The sequence below is a fragment of the Haliotis rubra genome, unplaced genomic scaffold (assembly GCF_003918875.1).
Source record: "Haliotis rubra isolate DU_JTF1 unplaced genomic scaffold, ASM391887v1 Scf412, whole genome shotgun sequence".
NCBI classification, from domain to species: domain Eukaryota; kingdom Metazoa; phylum Mollusca; class Gastropoda; order Lepetellida; family Haliotidae; genus Haliotis; species Haliotis rubra.
Genome location: NW_025767094.1, coordinates 438,066 through 461,765, shown reverse-complemented (window position 1 = coordinate 461,765; position 23,700 = coordinate 438,066). Strand labels below are relative to the sequence as shown.

Here is a 23,700-nt window from a genome sequence, read left to right as displayed (position 1 = left end):
TATGGAAAACAAAAGAAATATAATTACTTATATTTCTCTTACTTTTGTAGCACTACACGTGTTATATACTATCGTAATTAAGAGAGAGAAATCATTTTTCTAATAAATCATATTTCGTGTTAAACACTTTTGGATACTTTCATTTGACAAACCCAAGAAAGATAACTCATTTCCGACTGAAAACACGCACGTGTTGTAAACGTTGAAAACCTAAACAAAACATGGAAGAAGAGGAAGCGAACAATTTATCAAGCGCTGAAGAGGCTACCGAAGAAACTCCCGTTACATTCAAGTCACTTGTATGTGTGCTTTCAGTTACTAGGATTTGTCCAATGTGTGGTTGAACATGTATGATAGGATGATTTTTAGAACGAAGTTACTAGAACCATGTTTGTTTGGAGTTAGGTGTTGGACAGCTGCTGGAAACAGTTTGGACCGTTTCGGTGTTTGTCTGATTGAATATTCAAGTGTACAGCTTGATCTTCTTTTCCTGGCACGCTACCAGCCACCTTGGGCCTGATCATGTCTAGAATTTTGATGACAAAAAAATAACAATGAATTATCTCTATTTTCATGACGTTTTGTCAGTCACCTTGGGCTTGATGAAGTTGATCATGCCTGGAAGATTTTGATGAAAAAAATTTAAAATGAATTATCTCTATTTTCATGACGTTTTAATTTTGTGAAAACATACTCATGATTAGGGCTGCTTATATGCAAATAAATTGTATTGCTATATATTGTGATTCAGGTTCCTGTATTGTGATACATTTTGCAATATATTATAGGAACATTAGTGTTTGACAGTGAGTGAAAATTGTACATACAGATCCTATTTTGTACACACCAAAGCCCTAGATATATATATATATTATGTTTCTAATAACAGAGGGACGCTTGGGTAGCCTAGTGGTTAAAGTGTTCGCTTAATGCCGAAGGCCCGGGTTCGATTCCCCACATGGGTACAATGTGTGCAGCCCATTTCTGGTGTCCCCTGCCATGATAATGCTGGAATATTGCTAAAAGCTACGTAAAACTAATCTCACACACACACTCTAATAACACACAATCTGAAAATTAGGTTGGATACTATCCGATAGTTAGGGAGTCTATTTTCTATTTTTATACAGTTTATAGGATGGAAAGTATAGTGTTTTGTCTGTGGATTGTGAAAGGAAATATCAGTTTTAACTTAAGCCACAGAGATAATTACATGTCCTAAACTTCATATAACTCAGTATACCGGTTCTCCCAAAAATATTACAATATACATATTGTTTCAGAAGTGTATTGTAGTATACTGGTGCAGTCCCACTCATATAATAATAGCATATTTGTACCGTGCATATATCCAGGCCTAAGCATGCTCAAATCTGATTATTATTACCCCGGATAACCCTAGCTGCCTGAGAAGCGAGAGAAGGTTAATAGTCACATGTCTTATCCCACCGTGTACCCATTTTCTGCTGAGTGAACAGAGGCAATTTTGAATAAACTCACTTGCCTAAGAAGAGACCACATGTATCACATGTGCTTCTTTGTGGGGCAGGATTAAGTCCAAGAAACTCTCAGGAGTCAAGCTGCCCAACACGGTCACCAATCCAAGGACTCTCCGTGCTCAACATTGCTTAACTTCAACTGATTTGTGTCGTGAGCTCTATACGCAGGACCACACACCACCACATATAATCCACAAATGTTTTGATGCATGTCTACTTTTTCATTTATCACAAGGGTGACTACAGTATTATTTAGATATTACCCAAATGAAAACGAAGACACATTTATATTGAATCCTTATAATGTGAGCATGAACTATCAGGTTTATGTTGTCATTGTGATGATTGTTTTCAGGGCATTGTGGATGTACTGTGTGAGGCGTGTGAACAACTGAAATGGAAAGCCCCAACACTGATACAGAAGGAATCAATCCCTGTTGCCTTGGATGGTATAACAGTTTTTTAATTTCTATCTAAATATTTTAGCTCAAAGACTTTAGCTCAGTATGGTCACACTGACAAGACCTACTTACAACATGTACAAGGGTTAGAGTTCTGAAACAGAATACAATCATTCTCTGTTTGGGGTTTATTTTCTATGGAACTGAATTTAACTGTCTTGTTCTTAGATATCTACATTTTGGATAGCAACATTAATGAGGGACAAGAGTAGGACTCTTCAAAGCTGGGAGTCCTGGGGACTCGTGGTATATGTATTCTGAGAGTCCCTTTCCAAAATTGGGAATCAATCAATTTGCATGAAATCAATGATCATGGATGCGTCCCATTTGATAATATGTGTTACTTTCAATGTCATTAGAATTGATTGTAAACAGAATGTTTATATTCCAATACGCAGGAATCACGCGCGTCCTGCAAGAGTGAACCAGTTATCTATGGAAACTGCAACTCTATTTGCAGTGCTGTATTTCTTGGGTGTACCATAAACCTTTGATTTCAGGTTTTAGTCCCAGATGTGCCTATTTTATGTTCTTTGGCTCTTCAGGTGGTGGGGTGGCCTATAGTACTGTCGGAAATAGAAAAACTGTATTTTCTCATTTATCTCTACAATTTATGTAGTTGATATGTGAAAGTGTGAAATATCTGTTAAACTAAGTTCGGCCTAACTACAGTCTCAGTGGTAGAGAGATAGGAAACGGAGAAAAAGGACTTTACTGAGGGGAAATTAGTGCAGAAATGAGCAATGCGGTTTTTTTCTAAGTCCAGAAAGACGTATTTGGAACAGACCATGGCTTTATGCAAATTAGTGTTCGACGATATTGTATTACAAAGGACACTTTTTAAATGCCCAATTTGAAATTAGACGTAGATTCATTATAAACGATAGCTGACGTAAAAAATAATAACTTTTATGCCGAAACTATTAAGGATGTAGCTACCATGCAGTCTCACTGTCACTATAAAAAGAAACAGATAGGAGGGGTCGCCTCAAAAGCAAAACCTGGGGTCGGGCTTGGGGATAGAGATATCAGCTAAGATAAGATAATCCTTTAGGGCAATTATACTGGGGAGGTACACGGCACGTCATAACAATTTACAAATAATATCCAGTCCTGTCGATCTTCGGGTGGTCATGCCACCTATATACTACGATGCGTTTCTATGGTTTTCGGGTATCATACTCTCTTACATATCTCAACATAAACTTTATGAAAGAAAGACACGTAAGATGTTAATCAGTAGATGAGACATAGTCAACACACATGGACAAAGCACAAAATATCTTTGAGATGACCCCTTGTGCCTGTAGGCAGCACGTGCATTTCATGCCAGGTGAGTCGACGGTCCGTCGTCATACCTGGCTGAGCGACCTAATTGCCATCTATAGTCTGATCTATTGTTTTGAGCAGCTATTCGTAATTTTTCTAAGTTTTGCCCGATTTTACGAGTAAACATGCTTTTCTGGATATCATTACACATCCCACTGAACGCCCAGTTAGGCCGAAGTGGGTTATTTCGACATATGCTATTTGCAATTGTGTAAATTTTAGGGATACAGAGTAACAGCCTAAAAACAGTTTTTTTCTATTTCCGACAGTACTATAGCTCGTCACGCTGAAGACCCCACTTCAATTCCCCACATGGGTACAATGTGTAGAGCCCATTTCTGGTGTCCCTTGCCATGATATTGCTGGAATATTGCTAAAAGCGGAGTAAAACCAAAATCACTCATTCTTTGGCTCTTCAGCACGATACTCACATTCATTAATATAGACAAACTTAATGTATAAGAAGCTTTATCAAGACATGGCACTCATGAAATAAAGTTTGTCTAGAAATTGCATTTCCCAACTTCTAAAATGCCACTCAAAGAAGTTCCTCACACTCATTAGTTTCACCAAACAAACCAAATGTAAGACCTGCGTCACTGTGGTTTTTTTTCAATCATGAACAAGCTGGTACACACAATGTGACTCAAATACTGATCACAGAGACATTAAAGAGCCTTTGTGAGACAGTCGAACGTTCTGATAGTATTATTGTTTTCAACAACTGGTGCTACAGAGGTAGATCCAGATTCTGCAGAATTCTGGTACGCTTCTCCGAGGGTACACAAAGTACGTGATCCAGACTACCAGTTGTCTGACTTCCAGTTTGTGTGGGAGCTGCAGTAGCTGAGTGGGTGAGATGGCTGACTTTGTGTGCTGTTGATTAGATGCCTGACTGTGATAGTGTGGGTTCCAATCCCACATATGACCCCAAAATACTAAAATTTGTACTTTAATGAGAAAGTGTCACACCAGTATAACGTTTGTATTTCTATAGATGGTCTGGTCTATGTTCAGACCATCTTGTGTGTAATGCAACATCCAAGGAGATCGTTATGCGAACATGTTAACAATGATAAGATCAATAGTTGATCAGTGTCGATGATTTACTCTTCATATTTCCAGGTAAAGATGTGATAGGTTTGGCTGAGACAGGGTCAGGTAAGACAGGCTCGTTTGCCCTGCCCATCCTCCAGTCACTGTTGGACACACCCCAGAGACTGTTTGCTCTTGTTCTGACTCCAACCAGGGAGCTGGCATTCCAGATCTCGGAGCAGTTCGAAGCACTGGGAGCTGGCATTGGCGTCAAAACTGGTATGTAGAGTTCTGTTATTTTATTGTTTAGTGCCAGTGATATTGCTGGAATATAGTTAAAACATTGTGAAAAATACTCACTCAATTCTTTGTTTATTCAACTCTTAATTTGGTTAGATGGGGGCCAGTGGGGTAGCCTAGTGGTTAAAGTGTTTGTTCGTCACGCTGAAGACCCAGGTTCGATTCCCCACATGGATACAATGTGTGAAGCTCATTTCTGGAGTCCCCTGGCGTGACGCCGAGATATTTCTGGAATATTTCTGAAAGTGGCGTAAAACCAAACTCACTCACACTATATGGCAGTGGTGACTATAATTAAGTCTGGAAAAGACAGTCCAGTGATTGACATCATGAGCATCCATCAATGCAGTTCTGATACAATGATAACACTACTTTATTGCCCGACAAAGGAATTCCTTTTACAACAGTGAGCCATACAGCATGGTTAAAAAAAATTAAGCAAAGAACAACGATCACCTTAAACACACAGATAAACAGGAGGAGAAGGATAACCGGTGTATACTGTAAGAGACTAGTAGTCAAATGCATTTAAAATTGTGGCTGGGTCTAACATTCATTTAAAAGTCTAATGCTAACAGGTATAAAAGATGTTTGGGACCTTTTTGTGCAAACTTTAGTACGAGGAATCTATGTCCAGATGGTAAAAGTTTAAAACAAGAATGTAAATCGTGAGACTCTTACGTCAAGCATTATTGGGTGAAGACCAGCTCTTAGTTTAGTCTGATCTTTCCAGGTGGCATGTAGAATGCTGGAAGCAGATGGATCAGGGCACAGAAACATTACAAGTTCACACTAGCTACACTGTGGCTGCTATATATTTCTGTTGAATGTAAAAGGTCACTAATACTGCTGGATGGCTTTATCGCAAATCTAGGTCTTTGTTTCTGAGCTTTGTTTGTTCGCTGTATGTCATATTGAGAATGTACTTATCACCAGTCTCATTAGTGGTATATAAAACAAATTCTTTTAGAAGTGGTTCATTTCTCATAGACCCATTTGTAAAACTATCTGAATCTGTGTCCAAAGACAGGGGCGGTGGGGTAGCCTAGTGGTTAAAGCGTTGGCTCGTCACGCCAAAGACCCGGGTTCGATTCCCCACATGGGCACAATGTGTTAAGCCCATTTCTGGTGTCCCCCGCCGTGATTTTGCTGGAATATTGCTAAAAGCGGCGTAAAACTGAACTCAGTCAGTCAGTCAGTGTCCAAAGACACTTTGAGAATGAAGCGGATCAATTTAAACGGCTGAGAAAGTTTGATTTGCCGCTCTTAATGTTTGTGTGCTTGTTCAGAGAATTTTGAAGCTTTCGTGCTAAATGGTTGAACAGAAAATCCACCTGATGTGAGATATGGAGGGACTGTCAGATTTTGATGTGATTGTACTTTCAGGGCTGGAAATAACTTTAAAATTGCTAGTGTACTCCGGTACAGTGGCACATGTAAAATCACTTGCACTGATAATTTTTCCACCATACCCACCGTTTTCTTGTTAGAGTTTTAAAATAAACAACATAATTAGCATTGGAAAGTCAATTGGACACCGGTACAGTGTGATATACAAAGCTTGCCCGACAGACAAAAACACTGGACTCGGACGTCGGGCAATGGGTTATTTCCACCCCTGTCTTTATGCTACCATTTCAAGGGAGGCAAAAACAGTTTACATTTTCAAAGAGCATTCAACTAAAAATGAATTATGAAAGTTTGATGGTGTCGTTGCATAATGACATGGTGTTGTTCATTGCAGCTGTGGTGGTTGGCGGTATCGACATGATGACACAAGCACTGATGTTAGCGAAGAAACCACATGTTATCATAGGTAATGGCTGCTGTCTTATCCCTGTATAGTCCAGGAGATAAGGTCCATTTATTTACCCCGAGAGGCCAAAAGGTTTGAACATTGGTTCCTATGGAAAAATGTCTGAATTTTCAGAATATGTAAGTCTTACACATTGAAGATTTTTTTTTGCTTTGGCGAAGGTGTATGTTTTGTGTATGAAATACATGCCTTCTGTATCAAACATGGATGATGATGATGACTTAAAATTGAATTTTACATGTTGGATGTGTCAGATTATAAGTGAACATATTTTGGATGTTTGATGTCAGTAACACTGAACGATGTTGTAATTCAGTGTTTCCCTCATCATGATAACTAGGATCCTCATTCAATTCAGTTTTCTCTTTTGTCAGTCTATGCTTAAATTTTGTACATCATGGACATGTTGTCAACAGAATTGTGAATGGGGTATTATCGTTCAGATTTTGTATTTGCACAAATTGATAATATTGCTGGGAGTGAGTTTAAAACATCCTGATTCAAATTGGAAATAACTAAAAAATAGTGATGTTGAATTCTGTACTTTCATATACAGTGCACTCTGTCAATATCGGCCTCTGTAAACACCGGCATTCTGTCTACATCGGCACAAAGTTTCAGTCCCGGCAGAAATGCACTTAATTATCATTTAAAACATCTGTAAACATCGGCATCTGTCTACTCAGGATACCGGCATTGTTTTCCAGTCCCAAAGAACAAGTTGTTATGAAAACGAATCTGTAAAAACCGGCACATGAAAGACGGCGCAACCCTTTGATGCAATTAGGTCCTAATGATGTAACAACACAATTAGCGGTTACTCCCGAGATTATTCAGAAACGGGAAGTGTCAATCAGTTTCTTGTTAATTAGTGAGTGGCACGTGTCACTTACATAGAGTAATTAACTCTTTCAACACCAGTCAACCAGAGGCCGATAATATATGATCAGTTGAAATTTAATAAGTGTTTTCAGACATTTTTATTTGAATGAATCAACATGAATGTGCATTCAGACACTGCCTTGTTTCTTATTCAAACATCTTGTTAATGCTAAAGTGACATCCCCACACGACAGCAAACTTCCGTGTGCTGGAATATTGCTAAAAGGCGCCATAAGCGAACATCCTAGCTAAACCGACACTCTGTCAAAACCAGCATTTTTATTTGGTCCCGACTGATGCCGGTATTGACGGAGTACACTGTAATTTAAACACTCCTCACTGGAAATGTTAGGAAACATGCCTTCCACATGACTAGTATGCAAAACGACATACATGGCATCAGTTCGGGTAATGTTGAAACAGTAGTGTTGCTGACAGTTGAAGATGATCCAAGTTTCTGTTGTCACTTTAAGCTACCCCGGGACGACTGGTCGACCATCTAGAAAACACAAAGGGCTTCAATCTACGTAATCTGAAATACCTGGTGAGTATGTGTGCCTGTATGGATACAGTGTCTGATGGTTCCAGCAAATTTGTCTGTAACTGTAGCAGCTGTCCTAATCAAGGAAACAATCTTTGTAGTTTTCATGTTTTTCTTGCTTATATTTCTAATAGTTAACCCAGGTGGTGATTCAGGGTCAGTGCAGACATTTCAGGATGTCCCTAAAAGTGACTCACATGGGGACCAGGTGTTCACACAGTGACTGAGCTTATTATGTGTCATTGTACCTCGATGATGTATTATGTTGATCATACTGCCATCTTGTTTGTCTGATCAATTCACAGTTGCTTCTGTGATACAGCTCACATTAGACCCGAAGTTCAATGTGTGAAGCCTATTTCTGGTGTCTCACGTCATGGTTTTACTGGAATATAGCTCAAAAGGTTGTAAAAAAAATACTCACTTAATTCTTTGACACTTGTGTTTCTTTTCAGGTGATGGATGAGGCCGACAGGATCCTCAACATGGATTTTGAGCAGGAGGTAAGTCCTGCTGCTCAGTGTTGATTGAGTGAGTGAGTGAGTGAGTTTAGTTTTACGCCACATTCAGCAATATTCCATGGCGGTGGTCTGTATAAAAATCAAGCCTGGACCAGACAATTCAGTGATCAACAGCATTAGCATCGATCTACCGAGTGTGGCAGAAAGTTTCAAGCCTAACTATTTGTATTAAGTACAACACTGTTTGAATCAAATACCGAATGCAGATTCTAAATGATTCTTCCAGGATATATTGAGGGTATTGAAACTGTTTCCAATGGAGAGCCCTAGGGAGTTGTGTGAGTTATTCAAGGTGCACACTGTTGAGTTGTCACTGAATGGTCACCATGGCAGTTAACATGCTGTGTAGTCAGTATAAAGCTATACATGTATTACTTACAGATTTGATAGTAAAAGTGAAACAGTGTGCAGGGTGAGGATTCACATGTCAAGTTAAGCACAGTCAAATTTATTGGTCTCTATGCTGAAAACACAGTACCCATGGTAATCCCCACTCCACCATTTTCATTGATGTTAGTGAATTGTCATGGGTGTTCTTATGTTTAGAGTAGGTCGTCATGTGTTTAAGACAGTTATTTCATCAAAAACATTCATTTCCCATAATTTAAAGCCCCTCCAGCTATCGTTTCTTGTATACTCTCATGGCTTCTTCTGTCGTGGTGTATTGTCTAACACTTCAGATAAATCGAGTCAACTCTGAATATATCTCCTGTATTTGTATAAATCAAAACTAGAATCAAGTATTTTCCCAGGACATAGAAGAATTAATTTAAGCAGCTGTGTATGGTACAGTGTTCGAAATAGCCACTGGCCTGCTAGCTCGTGACCTGATAAAAATATTCATTATGTGAGCAGCATAATTTAGGGCTCAATTTAAGAGATGTTAACCTACCTGCACCAGGTGCATCCTACAAGAGAAGCCTAGTTGCATCAGCCAAATTCTCATTGCACCGCTTTTATTGGAATATGTAATGAAAGAAATATGCTGTAATTTTTAGCATTGCGTGTGGCTGGATTTACGTTTGTCTCTAATTTACGTTTTAATTCATCATCTGTAGTTATATTCCCCAGCGTTGAAATGCCACATGCGTCGGCAATGTCAATGGATTCACTCTTGTTCATATTGGCATGTTTCTCAGTTTCCAAGTTTTGTTTACCACTTTTGTCAGCTACTTCACTTGATTTCTTGGTTATGCAACGTTTAGAAGAAAAAGGAGCTGACATAATTATGCTTATGATGTTAGATTTATCAATATATTTCTCAAAAACTGACTTGCACTTGTGCAACTTAGACTAATAACTAGGTTGCACTTTCTAATATTGGGATACACCAGTGCAAGTATCAAAGCACTAAATTGAGCCCTGTAATTATGAAACTTGTGTCTACACTCGAATTTCGGGCTAGTGAATTATTTTGTGGGCAAGTAACTTTCAGGCATAGTTGAAGTTTATAGCCGACTGGCTAGCAAAATTTGGAAACTATTTCTCATACTGGCATGGTATTGTGTGTATGTTGCCCATTGTTTACCTGCTGTTGGGTGTAAGTGATCTCGCTGTTGGTTCCAGGTAGACAAGATCTTGAAGGTCATCCCAAGAGAAAGGAACACCTACCTGTATTCTGCCACGATGACCAAGAAGGTGGGATTGTGCTTTACGCGAGACAGGAACATGAAGTTTACTTATCTGATTGAAGATTAATAGAATAACCAATGAACTCCGAAGAACTACAGAGTTTTTGTTGGCAGGGGACTTACAGCATTCGCTTATGTCCGATTCATAATTCCTTGTAGTTCCCGGGTTATTTTATATGCATGTATCAATGATTGGTATTTTAAGGGAGAAATGAAGAAAAAAACCATGCAATGGCTGCCCGATGTAGAAACTTCTCTGAAGGTAGCATATTAATCAAATGACTATGTGATCAATTCTTCATGGACAAATGATGAAGTATTTTACTAATAATCATGTGCAAGTATCAGGAGTTTTTCTCTGTTGTAGCAACTATTCAGCAGTAGAATCTTGAATGCTGCAACAACTGTTAAAACCTAACTGTCTCGCTCACATTGTGCAGCATCATCAGAAACAAGATGTTTGCAGTCTCATTGTTAGCAGTTTTATTGTTGTACATAAATACCTCATCCTGTTTTAGTCAAATTTCTTATAAACACTTGGTATTGTTAAATTATGGCAATCTCACTGCAAATGGAATCAACTGGGTGTTTGACATGATAATGCTGTTCGACTACAAATAAAAGAGGTACAAGTGAAAGAAAGAAAAAATAGTGGCTCAGAAATGTTTGGACAAGCGCCATATGTTGTCAAAGTTTTACTACAAAGACAGTTGTCTCCCCTTTATCCAGGTTCAAAAACTGCAGAGGGCGTCACTAAGGAATCCAGTAAAGGTGGAAGTATCATCAAAGTACCAGACAGTCGAAAAACTGCAGCAGTTTTACATCTTTCTGCCTGTCAAGTATAAGGTGGGAAATAGCTAATTTGTAAACTTATCCTATCTCACGGTATGCACCATGTCTCTTTTCTACAACCATGTGTGGAAACGTGCTGTCAGCTAAGTTGAGTCAAATTTAACTGGCCTCTGACCCGCCCTGACCTCTACCCTCACCCCGACATAAACGCCTGTCAATCATCCACCAAAGGGTGCGGCTCGCCCAAATGATCACATGACCACCTCTACCTGTTATTTTCTTTCTTGTCGCCACGATGTGTGGACGTGTGTTTGTCTATAAGAGAGTTTGATTGTGTTTCTACAATGGGAAAATCGAATCTTTATGGTTCTAATAAACATTGCGATAACTGCAACAGTAATTTCTCAGACCCACATAACCTATGTGTTGACTGTTTAGGCCGGTGTGATTGGTCTAGACGTTGCACTTTGTGTGCAAACTGTGACGACGATGCGTTTTCAGAATATCGCCGGGTAGCTTGTAGACAGAGATTGTCGGAATCCATCTGAGGGTCTGAGTAGTAAACGTCCTAAGTTAGATCGCCGTTTGATATCTGCAGTACGACGTTCGAAGTCGAAGTCTCCTAATGAAGATTTCTTAGAGAGGTTCCTACCTCAGTGAAAATCTGCGTCACTATTCCGTCCGCATTCTTATAGCCTCATTACTCTAGAAGATTCTTCACCACCACGAGTTGTTGTGTTATCTACGTCTGGTATACATCCCGGCTGTCTTTGGTGGTGAATGTTCCTCAGCGCCTTTACGTTTCGGAGGTGGGGACTACTCATGCGGCGCATATTGTGATTCCTAACATTACATCACAAGTGACGTTAACTTCCAGTTCGACACTTACATCAGGAATTACCTACGTTTAGAGCGCCACTTGTCACTGATTCCACATGTTTGCTCAGAGCGTCGCTTACTTCCAGTTCGGGGCTTTCTACCAGTGTGCCGCTTACTTTTGAAGCGATGCTTACTTTTGAAGCGACGCTTACATCAGGACAGTTATCTACGATTAGAGCACCGACTGTCACGGATCCCACGTGTTTGGTCAGAGCGCCACTTACTTCCAGTTCGGCGCTTTCCACCAGTGCGCCGCTTACTTTTGAAGCAGTGCTTACATCAGGACAGTTATCTACGATTAGAGCGCCGATTGTCACGGATCCCATATGTTTGGTCAGAGCGCCGCTTACTTCCAGTTCGACGCTCTTGTTTGGTTCCGGTTCGACGCTTACTCCCGGTTCGGCTCTTCCTCCCAGTGTTCCTGGTTCGGCGCTTCTCTCAGTGTTCCTGGTTCGGCGCTTCTCCCAGTGTTCCTGGTTCCGAGCTTACTCCCAGTTCGGCGCTTCCTCCCAGTGTTACTGGCTTGGTGCTTCCTCCTGCCGCTCCCAGTTCGGCGTTTCCTCCTGGACTCCTGGTTCGGCACTTACTCATATTGACTTTGGTTTGACGCTTGCTCCCAGTGTTCCCGGCTCGGCGCTTCATCACGGGGCTTTTAGTTCAGTTCTTACTCACAGTCTTCCTGGTTCAGCGCTTACCTACAGTATTACCGGTTCAACACTTACTCCTGGGGTTCCTGGTTCGACGCTCACTCATGGTGCTCCAGGTTCAGCGCTTACTCATGGTTTTCCCGGTTCTGTGGTGCCTCATAGTTTATTGGCTTCTGTATTGACTCATGGTACAACGCTTCCTCAGGTTTCAGCGCTTACTGCCAGGTGTCGACTTCAGTGCTAGGTCCACTCAGTTCAGCTCTGGAGTTCAATGCATGAGATCCTATGTCTAGGCTTTCTGTTTAGTTCCCAACAACGTGATATTATCATCCACTGGAAGGGGGACTTAATCTTCCTAAAGTTACCAAAAGCCTTATCCAGAGACACTGCCAATTGAGTGATACACGGTCACAGTGGGAACGTGATGGAACCAAAATTACCTGGTTTCATATCAAAATGGATAATAAATCCCCCGACGAAGTACTACACTGTAAATGGAGGTTATCGGCAATCCTGACGAGTAGTTAAGGTGTGTCAACAACATCCATGCTACCATCCGATTGGGACGTACCATCCGAAGATAGAGAGACGCCGTTGACAGCACTTAGCTGACAGCACGTTTCCACACATGGTCGTAGAGGAGAGAGATGGTGCATACTGTGAGATAGGATAAGTATATAAATATACAATTTACCGGGTATTATTAAATTTTCAATTTTGATATGTGGTTGATATTTTAAGTTTAATAGTGATATTCTTGGTGTTCTGGAAGTTTGTGTCTGTGAAACCTTTATTTAAAACTTTAGCCACATCTGTTGTTATTTATGTCAGTTGTCATAAATTATTTGATAAGGTTTTGTTTTTAATGGCTTTTTTATCTGTTGTTATTTATGTCAGTTGTCATTATTATTTGATAATGTTTTGGTTTTAATGGCTTCTGCATCTTTACCAAATAAATCAGTCAGGGATGTATCTGGACCTAATTAGAGGACAAACTGGAATTTCCTAATTTATGTTGTTATATTTAAAACTAATGCTATGGATTTGTAGGAAAACTTTCACTGATTGCATGACCAGTATTGAGAGAATGGGCATTTCTGTTCACTTTAATGCTGAACAGAGTTGTAAACTTCAATGTTACAACACTCCTGACTTGAATGAATAGGGCACTTAGTTTTTAATCCCTACTGTATATTTTGTTACGGTTAATAATTTGCCGTGATAAAAGAGTTAAGAGTACCCTTTGAACCAGCAAAATAGAACACAGACAAGTCTAACATATTTAATAATATATTGAACAAACAATGAGCAAGCTACAATGCATGACAAACAGATATCTAGTACAATGAGTCATAAATCTAACATATTTGGTCACAAATATAAAATATCAACTCACCAGAGTCTTGACATTTACAGTGAGAACAGATAAACTCATTGACAGCAGGCAAGCACGGTCAGTCTTGAAATGTTGAGAAACTCGACGATGGCAGACAGAAGTGCATAAATCAAGTCATGTAATAAGTCCAATCTCGCACAACACTACATCAGCGTTTATATAGCTCTTACACAGTTCTCGAGCATTCTAGCAAAGCTAGGCTCCATCATTATCATCTCAGAACGATATGGAATCATGTGGAACACACAGCATGACGAGTCAACAACTTGCCAAGGGAGGCAACTCTGAAGCGCTATCTCTAAAGGCGTACCGCTACAAATACTATTGCCATTGAACATATATGATGCGAGATGCGAGCCAAAACCCACACTCAAAACTTTAAACATTTGTGACCCATAACAACTATCACCCAATGAATGATAATACAAATTACAAAAAACATTCTCTCATAACAAAAGTTGAAATGATAACAACTATAACATGTTTGGTATGTATGCTTTGTGTGATGCAGGATGTCTACCTGGTGTACATCCTCAACGAGCTAGCCGGCAACTCCTTCATCATATTCTGCAGCACCTGCGCCAATACACAGAGAGTCGCGCTCATGTTGCGTAACCTTGGCATGACGGCTGTCCCCCTGCATGGACAGATGAGCCAGGTAAATACCTTTCTGTTTCAACTTTGGGTTTGTTTGTTTTGAAGTGGTTGATATACAGAAACATTTATACTGTTTAGCTCAATATTTCATTGAGAAAAAAAATCATGGTGACTGCCCCCTTTGTTTTTGATAGAGAATCCATAACACAGTGTAAGTTTGATGGTTCCAACCTGGGCCACATTGCTTTGACTGGCACTTATCATTGTGAAACAAGGACTTGTCGTCTTAGAGTCAGTGTGCTGTGTCTGTGTTTACATTAAACTCTGGCATGTAGGCATGTGACCTTGTCCTACCATGTCACTAAAAGTGACAGAAGTTGCCCTTCCAGTCTTAGCTCTCCAGGGGCGGTGGGGTAGCCTAGTGGCTAAAGCGTTGCGCTCGTTACGCTGAAGAACCAGGTTCGATTCCCCAGATGGGCACAATGCGTGAACCACATTTCTGGTGTCCTCCGCCGTGATATTGCTGGAATATTGCTAAAAGCGGCCTAAAACTAAACTCACTCATTCACTCACTTTAGCTCTCCATCCTTTTTCAAGCAGACGTCATGTCCTATACGAATGAGACACACAGTTTTCAAGAAGTTTTGTCCAATATTAAAGAGTATTTGAACAGTTAGTCCAGTTGTCAGGGGCCACAGGAGAGCTAGAAGTTGGTGAGTCAGTAATTAAGCATACAACTTCATGCATAACAACTTCTTGTTTATTGGTGACGTTTTGGTGTCGATTCTTACACTTTAAGCTTGATAAAGGTGTAAGGATCTACACCGAAACATCTTTCTATGCAATATGCAAGAAGTTGTATCCATAAAGTTGTATGCTCTATTGGTCACTGGAGAGGTAGAGGCCATAAGACAAGTGGTAGGTACTAATGATTGGTTTTAGGTTTGACAAGTTTTGGCAGCAACACAGTCATGCACACCAGTAATCTTCAACATAATGCTTCACCATCTAATGATTCTATGACCATGTTTACAATTCAGTGGTCAAACCACACTAGAAAGCATAAAATAATGTACAACCCCTGGGTATATGTTTCATAATATGGTGTTTATTTTTAGACAAAAAGACTGGGTGCCTTGAACAAGTTTAAGAGTAAAAACAGGTCCATCCTGATAGCCACAGATGTAGCCAGCAGGTAAGTGGCCGTCTACACCACAACTGAAGCCAGTCTGAACCTCATGGGGACTCCAGGGCTGTGGGGTAGCCTAGTGGTTATGGCGTTGACTTGTTACACTGAAGACCCGGGGTTCGATTCACCACATGAGTGCAATGTGTGAAGTCCATTACTGGTGTCCCCCACTGTGGTATTGTTGAAATATTGCTAAAAGTGGCATAAAACCATTCTCACTCACTCACTCACTCATGGGGACTCCAAGTTATAGTTGGTCCCCAGCAAGATCTGATGGTGATAAGAGAAGACCTAATTGATGGTCAGACATTGGTGATTTAGCTGATGGGTTGCCAAGACAACCTAATGACTTGATGTTTGCTCACACCATCAATCACTGGATTGGTTGATTGACATTTGATTATCAGCAGTTTGCTGAGTGTACTGTCATGAAAGTGGAGTTCATTGGTAGCCCTTAATAAACCTACAACAGTCCCTGTTCCCTTCCTTCAACCTACTTAAAATGGGTAGTCCTTGTTAGGAGCGGGCAACTCTTTTGGTAGTGTAAATAACATCCGTGCTTTTTTAATGATTCCAGCTCTCTGATTGGGCAGTTTGGTGGGTGATGGTATGTTAGACCCCAAGATCCTCATGCTTATAACTTGATCTGGATGTTTAGGTGGTCACTGTATGAGTCATCGTCTCAATGATGTGTATGGCTGTTTATGCTGTCAACCACTAGTTTGAACCTGTGCTATCGTCTACCACATGTCACGATGTAGATGAAGACATGAACTAACACAGCATACCCTCATGATCTTTCTCTGTTGCAGAGGTCTTGACATCCCTCACGTTGATGTCGTCATCAACCTCGACATCCCCACCCACTCCAAAGACTACATCCACCGTGTGGGCAGGACAGCGAGGGCGGGGAGATCAGGAAAGTCAATAACCTTTGTGTCACAGTAAGTTCATGTTACTTCTGAATCCAAAACTGACAATGTTTTTTTTTAATACAGTTTTATAAATAAGATACAAAAATATGATTTCTTCTATAATTCTTTCGAATTTCATGCCAGTCTACAAAATACAAATAAGAGTAACAGATATCGGTCAAGAGAAGGTTATTACCTTTTATGCATGTAAAACACCTTCTTCATATGAATGTAAGTGTTGTTTCTTGTTCATTAGCTGGTATAGAATTCTATATACAGTGTTGTTTTCTATCATGCTTGCTATAAAAGGCGACTATGCTTGTCGTAAAGGCGACTAACGGTGTCGGGTGGTTGGAGACATTTTTCGGAAGGTGCTTCAGTCGAAATAGAACCTAAGGAATATGATTTTTAACTGGATCCCAGAATACCATTGCTGTATTATGTTGTGCAACGATATAATCAGGCTGTAGTGTACTGACAAAATGCCTGCAGCAAAATATTAATGTAACATTAGAAAGTAGGTAACTGTGTGAATCTTGTAGACAAACCACTAGATTAAAAGGCATGGCTTATCACAGTTTATCACAATAATTTAGTTTTTAATGTTTGAGGAAGAGCAACCTTCAAGCTGCTGTTGTTTGCTTCATGCTCTGTTGTTAGTCATCCATGAAAGTCCAGTGTTAAGGGAAGGGAGATAACTCAAATAGTCATGTGTGATTAGTACTGTGCCCAAGAAACTGAACCAGCCCTCACTTGTTAAATATGCATTGTGAGAAGAAGGTCCTGAAATTTTATAGACACAGTTCGCAGACTTCTTTGTTGCAAAATATCTCCACCGTTTATAAACTCAACTGATTGGTCTTCAGCAACCCATGCTTGTCGTAAGAGGCGACTAACGGGATCGGGTGGTCAGGCTTGCTGACACAGTGTGGTAAACAACAAACCAGCCAACTCAGTGGACTCTGTATTTTCAGACCGCACACCATATAGCTGGAATATTCAGGCTCGGAGTGTACCGTTAAACAACAAACCAGCCAACGGTAGTAACCCTTTGATGAGATTAGGTCCAAATGATGTAACAACACAATTCGCCTGTGACTCGAGATTATTCAGAAACGGAAGTGTTAATCAGCATCTAGTTAATCAGTGAGTGGTGCGTAACACTTACCTAGAGTAATTAATACATGTAGTGGGCAGTGTGACTGTAAAAACAAGCAAGTGTTTACATTTTGTTGATTCGCGGGTATTGACTCCCGAGATTATTCAGAAACGGGAAGTGCCAATCAGTTTCTTGTTAATTAGTGAGTGGCACGTGTCACTTACATAGAGGCTAATCGTTTGATGGCGGGTATCGTTCGAAAGCTCTGAACATCAACAATATCACTGTACTCTTGCCGAGAGTATTTTCACATTTGTAAGAAGCGATTTTATTGGATAAAGATTGGTTTCTTACGACGCTTTTTCACTACAGTCTGCTTATAAGGGTCGGATTGGTCAAAATCAGACACATTGACCTAAGCAGCCAATCATATTATGGAAATGGATACCGTCAACGAAAACTTTTAGACGAAGGTTTTTGGGTAAAATAATTCTACATGTATTCTGAACATATTAAGCAAGACATCGCTACCTATACGTAAATTATGGAACTTATTGGGCATATCGTGCTAGGTTATGGCCTAAGACAAAAATGCTTCATGTATACATTTTTGCATTAAGCATAGTGTCCGGGCGTCAAGACGGAGGCGGCAAAAGCCGAGATGTTACGCTAAGCTGCGAAGCATAAACAAGAATCGTTGTTTTCAATAACATTGCTAAAAATAGTTTATAATATTAATTCTGCCGATAATATATGATCAGTTGAAATTTAATAAGAGTTTTCAGACATTATTATTTGAATGAATCAACATGAATGTGCATTCAGACACTGCCTTGTTTCTTATTCAAACACTACACTGTACAATGATTTCTGCTGTTGTACCATTACAGGTTCTCTATCTTAGAGCACAGCCAAAGACTTGAATTCCCATATTGCTCATTGTATAACATGGAGATATGAGGCAAACAACAACACTCTTTGTTATATATCTGGGTAGCCTACTGGTTAAAGTGTTGGCTTGTTACACCAAAGACCTGTGTTCGATTCCCCACATGGGTAAAATGTATGAAGTTAATTTCTGGTGTCCCCACTGTGAGGTGAGGTGAAATATGGCTTAATATCAAGCATCCACCTGTGTGACTGCTATTAGTAGTCTGGATGAAAGCCAATTTATGAAACTAGCCCACTGTGACACTTTGCCATAGTTTACGTGGAGACCCCACTCAGAAACAGTTGATGACGTGTAATCATCCAGACCTTATCCTCCTGATGCCGAGTACCCTTTCAAAAATATTTTACGATCATATGACCAGGATAACACCCCACTGGCCACTATTCTCAAGGCGTACACACTGTCTATTGGCAGTGATACAATACTCTGTAAGAAAATAAAGTGTATCGGTTTTGAGAACCTTATTGGTATATTATTTTATTACTTACAAGGGCGAAAATATCGGGGTTCATATTTTTCATACGATGCCCTAAGGCAAAATATCACTTTGTCATGGTGATGTGACATCATGAACAATGCTATGACATCACGTTTCTTCTATGACGTTGTGTTTTACATGCAGCAACGGTGGGTAGCCAGCCTATGTTTGAAAGCAGATTTGGGTGTATTTTCCTCAATTTAACGACTTTGGTAATAAATAGAACATTATATTCGTGCCCATTTCATACTATAATTACGACACTCGTGCCTAAATCTCGGTTTGTCCCTCGCTCTCTCTCAGGAAATACCAACATCTAGGCACTTGTGTCGTAAACATAGTATGATATGGTCACTCATATAATATCCTCTATATATGTCACTTGACCCAAAGCAAACACCCATTAAACATGAGTATTTGCAGGGCCTGCATGTACACGTTTCTTCACACAGTACAGCTGGGAAAATGGATACCCCAGTGAGTATATGCATTGTTTGACAGATACGATGTTGAGCTGTACCAGCGTATCGAGCACCTAATCAACAAGAAGCTTCCGCTGTACAAGACGGAGGAGGAGGAGGTGATGATGCTGATGGAGAGAGTCAGCGAGGCGCAGAGACACGCCAAGATGGTCAGTTGCAGGAATATTCCCCCTGCTCCTCCAACCTCCAGCAGGGCAGTGGTGTAGCCTAGTGGTTAAAGAATATTTTTGTCATGCTGTAGACCTGGGTTTGATTCCTAAAATGTACAATGTGAATGTGTGAAGCCCATTTCTGGTGTCCCCCTCAGTGATATTGCTGGAATATTGCTAAAATTAGATAAAACCATAGTCACCCACTCACTCTGACCCCCAGCACCGAGGTTACATAGCTTCTGCTAGTGGGCAGACTAATGCTATTCACAGACTGTTAGTTGTTTAGAAAAGACAAAATACTTTTGTACATGAGCCACGATCAATGTGAATTTAATGTCTGATTTTAATTAATGTCATAATATATACATACATATCAAATTGGAAACTTGATATTACTTAACACATTTGGAATGCTGTGGTAGGCACTTGAATGGCTCACATATTCTGAAATTGTATTGGAATTGCGTAAGCTCACAACAGAGCCAAACGTAACCCCTCAGGGTTGTATGTTGTCTGTTTTGGTTAGATTTAGAAATAATCTAAAGTTGTGACTGCTAAAAAGTCACATGATCTCAGTATGAGTGAGTGAGTGAGTTTAATTTTGCGCCGCACTCAGCAATATTCCAGCTGTATGGCGGCGGTCTGTAAATAATCGAGTCTGGACCAGACAATCCAGTGATCAACAGAATGATCATCGACCTGCACAATTGGGATACAATGACCAGTGAACCAAGTCAGCGAATGAGCATCGACCTGCACAATTAGGGGATCAATATTCTAACGGACCTTCAGGGGTATGACATCAGTTTGATCTGATGGCGTCGATGGAGTCATTTGTAAACAATAACCCTGTGGTGATTTTGGGTTAACATATCAATCAATACAAGGTAACTAAATGTAGGTAATGAGAATCAGATTCATTCTCACGATTTCCACCAGTCAGTCATTGCCCACTCAGACTTTCTCCGATTGGATATTCTCAGTATGAAATATATATTGATAAATAGACTAGACAGATGTTAATTCAGTCCAGCTATATGGCATTCAGTCTTCAGATAGTCTTTCATACAGATCCATTGTATATTTTATAAAACAATATTTACACCCCTCATACAATTCTCAGCTCTAGCAGCCCATGCATATTCTATTCTCAGCTCTAGCAGCCCATACATATTCTATTCTCAGCTCTAGCAGCCCATACATATTCCATTCTCAGCTCTAGCAGCCCATACATATTCCATTCTCAGCTCTAGCAGCCCATACATATTCCATTCTCAGCTCTAGCAGCCCATACATATTCCATTCTCAGCTCTAGCAGCCCATGCATATTCCATTCTCAGCTCTAGCAGCCCATACATATTCCATTCTCAGCTCTAGCAGCCCATACATATTCCATTCTCAGCTCTAGCAGCCCATACATATTCCATTCTCAGCTCTAGCAGCCCATACATATTCCATTCTCAGCTCCAGCAGCCCATGCATATTCCATTCTCATAGCAGCCCATTCTATTCTCAGCTCTAGCAGCCCATGCATATTCTATTCTCAGCTCTAGCAGCCCATACATATTCCATTCTCAGCTCTAGCAGCCAATGCATATTCTATTCTCAGCTCTAGCAGCCCATACATATTCCATTCTCAGCTCTAGCAGCCCATACATATTCCATTCTCAGCTCTAGCAGCCCATACATATTCCATTCTCAGCTCTAGCAGCCCATACATATTCCATTCTCAGCTCTAGCAGCCCATACATATTCTATTCTCAGCTCTAGCAGCCCATACATATTCCATTCTCAGCTCTAGCAGCCCATACATATTCCATTCTCAGCTCTAGCAGCCCATACATATTCCATTCTCAGCTCTAGCAGCCCATACATATTCCATTCTCAGCTCCAGCAGCCCATGCATATTCCATTCTCAGCTCTAGCAGCCCATACATATTCCATTCTCAGCTCTAGCAGCCCATACATATTCCATTCTCAGCTCCAGCAGCCCATACATATTCCATTCTCAGCTCTAGCAGCCCATGCATATTCTATTCTCAGCTCTAGCAGCCCATACATATTCCATTCTCAGCTCTAGCAGCCCATACATATTCCATTCTCAGCTCTAGCAGCCCATACATATTCCATTCTCAGCTCTAGCAGCCCATACATATTCTATTCTCAGCTCTAGCAGCCCATACATATTCCATTCTCAGCTCCAGCAGCCCATACATATTCCATTCTCAGCTCCAGCAGCCCATGCATATTCCATTCTCAGCTCTAGCAGCCCATACATATTCCATTCTCAGCTCTAGCAGCCCATACATATTCCATTCTCAGCTCTAGCAGCCCATACATATTCCATTCTCAGCTCTAGCAGCCCATGCATATTCTATTCTCAGCTCTAGCAGCCCATGCATATTCCATTCTCAGCTCTAGCAGCCCATGCATATTCTATTCTCAGCTCTAGCAGCCCATACATATTCCATTCTCAGCTCTAGCAGCCCATGCATATTCCATTCTCAGCTCTAGCAGCCCATGCATATTCCATTCTCAGCTCTAGCAGCCCATACATATTCCATTCTCAGCTCTAGCAGCCCACACATATTCCATTCTCAGCTCTAGCAGCCCATGCATATTCCATTCTCAGCTCCAGCAGCCCATACATATTGCATTCTCATCTCTAGCAGCCCATACATATTCCATTCTCAGCTCTAGCAACCCATACATATTCCATTCTCAGCTCTAGCAGCCCATACATATTCCATTCTCATCTCTAGCAGCCCATACATATTCCATTCTCAGCTCTAGCAGCCCATACATATTCCATTCTCAGCTCTAGCAGCCCATACATATTCCATTCTCAGCTCTAGCAGCCCATACATATTCCATTCTCAGCTCTAGCAGCCCATGCATATTCTATTCTCAGCTCTAGCAACCCATACATATTCCATTCTCAGCTCTAGCAACCCATGTGTATGCTATTGTCAGCTCTAATAGCGTGAACATATACTGAATTCAGCTGTCAGCCCATACATATACCTTCCTCAACTCTAGTAGCCATTAACATATACCATTCTCAGCTCTTGTCAGCTATAGGTGGCCCTGTCATCAAAGGTGCAGCAATTTGTTAAACAGAACTCCGTTCTTTCGGTACCTTCCAGAACCTATGGGGTAGCTTTGTGGTTAAAGTGTTTGCTCGTCACTGTTGTTCGATTCTCAACAAGGGTACAATGTGTGAAGCCCATTTCTGGTGTCCCCTACTGTGATGGAATATTGCTAAAAGCGCCATAAACCATGTTCACTCACTCACCCCAGAACCTATGATTGCATGTTCAACTTCTGTTTCACCATAATTATATTTCATGGAATGTCAGTGGCATGCCTATGGTCATGGATTTTGACAAAATGTTAAACTATTAAACCTGCATGAAGTTCATCATCAAACTCGCACTCTGAAATACAGATCAAAATTGTGTTAAATCAAACTCACTGCATTAGCAACCTGTACCCATGCCATTATGAACTCAATAAGCCTGCATTGATTCCATTCTTGGCTGTCAGGGTGTTGTAAAGACTACCATCTTGTTCTGCAGGAAATGAACGACACTACTGATGGTAAGAAGAAGAAACGTCATCGCGACGAGGGTGACACGGAGGAATCACGTGGGGTGAGAAAGAAGATGAAAATGAAGAAGAAGGGCCGTTGATGTTGTCGTGGATATTGTTGTGGTTATATTGTACAGTTATGAATAAAATATGAGGTTCACTCTTGTAGTAGTTATCAATAAACTTTGTGAGGACAACTCACCTTTTAGAGCTGGTTGGGTGGCCCCATGGATGGAGTGTCAGCTTGTCTCGCCAAACACCAAATGTTCTTCTCATTGATAAATCACCTGAAGGCCCTAGTGAAGATACCATGATAGTTTATTCAGCATGTAATTTCCATGAATAATGTTGTATTCAATAAATATAAACGCTTAAGTGTGCAATAGGCATCCTTGGTAGTTTGGCTCGGAACCTTTCATCCAGCCCTCGTAACCATGAAAGTCAAAACATAATCTGACCCCTGTCTGTTGTTTACTGCTGTGGTTTCCTACATTCGCCCACTCACTTGACATATCCG

General features: G+C 40.5%; 1 protein-coding gene and 1 long non-coding RNA gene across 3 annotated transcripts; one reads left to right on the top strand and one right to left on the bottom strand.

Annotated features, from left to right (window-relative positions):
- The first annotated feature begins 148 nt into the window (after positions 1 to 148).
- On the top strand, positions 149 to 23,345 carry LOC124288142 (probable ATP-dependent RNA helicase DDX47). 2 transcript variants are annotated; one of them, XM_046724714.1, is made up of 13 exons: positions 149 to 299; positions 1,855 to 1,948; positions 4,415 to 4,603; positions 6,369 to 6,440; positions 7,796 to 7,866; positions 8,319 to 8,366; positions 9,951 to 10,022; positions 10,745 to 10,861; positions 14,241 to 14,387; positions 15,445 to 15,521; positions 16,328 to 16,459; positions 19,460 to 19,589; positions 23,171 to 23,345. In XM_046724714.1, the coding sequence occupies exons 1-13, from the start codon at positions 222 to 224 to the stop codon at positions 23,282 to 23,284; spliced, it is 1,341 nt and encodes a 446-aa protein (XP_046580670.1). In that variant the 5' UTR covers positions 149 to 221; the 3' UTR covers positions 23,285 to 23,345. The 2 variants fall into 2 exon arrangements, with proteins under 2 accessions (XP_046580670.1, XP_046580671.1); XM_046724715.1 differs by lacking the exon at positions 19,460 to 19,589.
- Positions 11,117 to 17,291, bottom strand: LOC124288144. Its single transcript, XR_006901392.1, has 3 exons — positions 17,282 to 17,291; positions 16,858 to 16,862; positions 11,117 to 11,195 (listed from the first exon to the last, which is right to left on the bottom strand). It is a non-coding gene; the product is annotated as an uncharacterized LOC124288144 (long non-coding RNA).
- Positions 23,346 to 23,700: the final 355 nt, after the last annotated feature.

Excerpts from the sequence above, each read along its gene's own strand:
- LOC124288142 (XM_046724714.1), top strand. The coding sequence starts at position 222 with ATGGAAGAAGAGGAAGCGAACAATTTATCAAGCGCTGAAGAGGCTACC. Across the intron at positions 1,949-4,414 it reads AATCCCTGTTGCCTTGGATG|GTAAAGATGTGATAGGTTTG; the intron begins GTATAACAGTTT and ends TCATATTTCCAG. Across the intron at positions 10,862-14,240 it reads TTCTGCCTGTCAAGTATAAG|GATGTCTACCTGGTGTACAT; the intron begins GTGGGAAATAGC and ends TGTGTGATGCAG.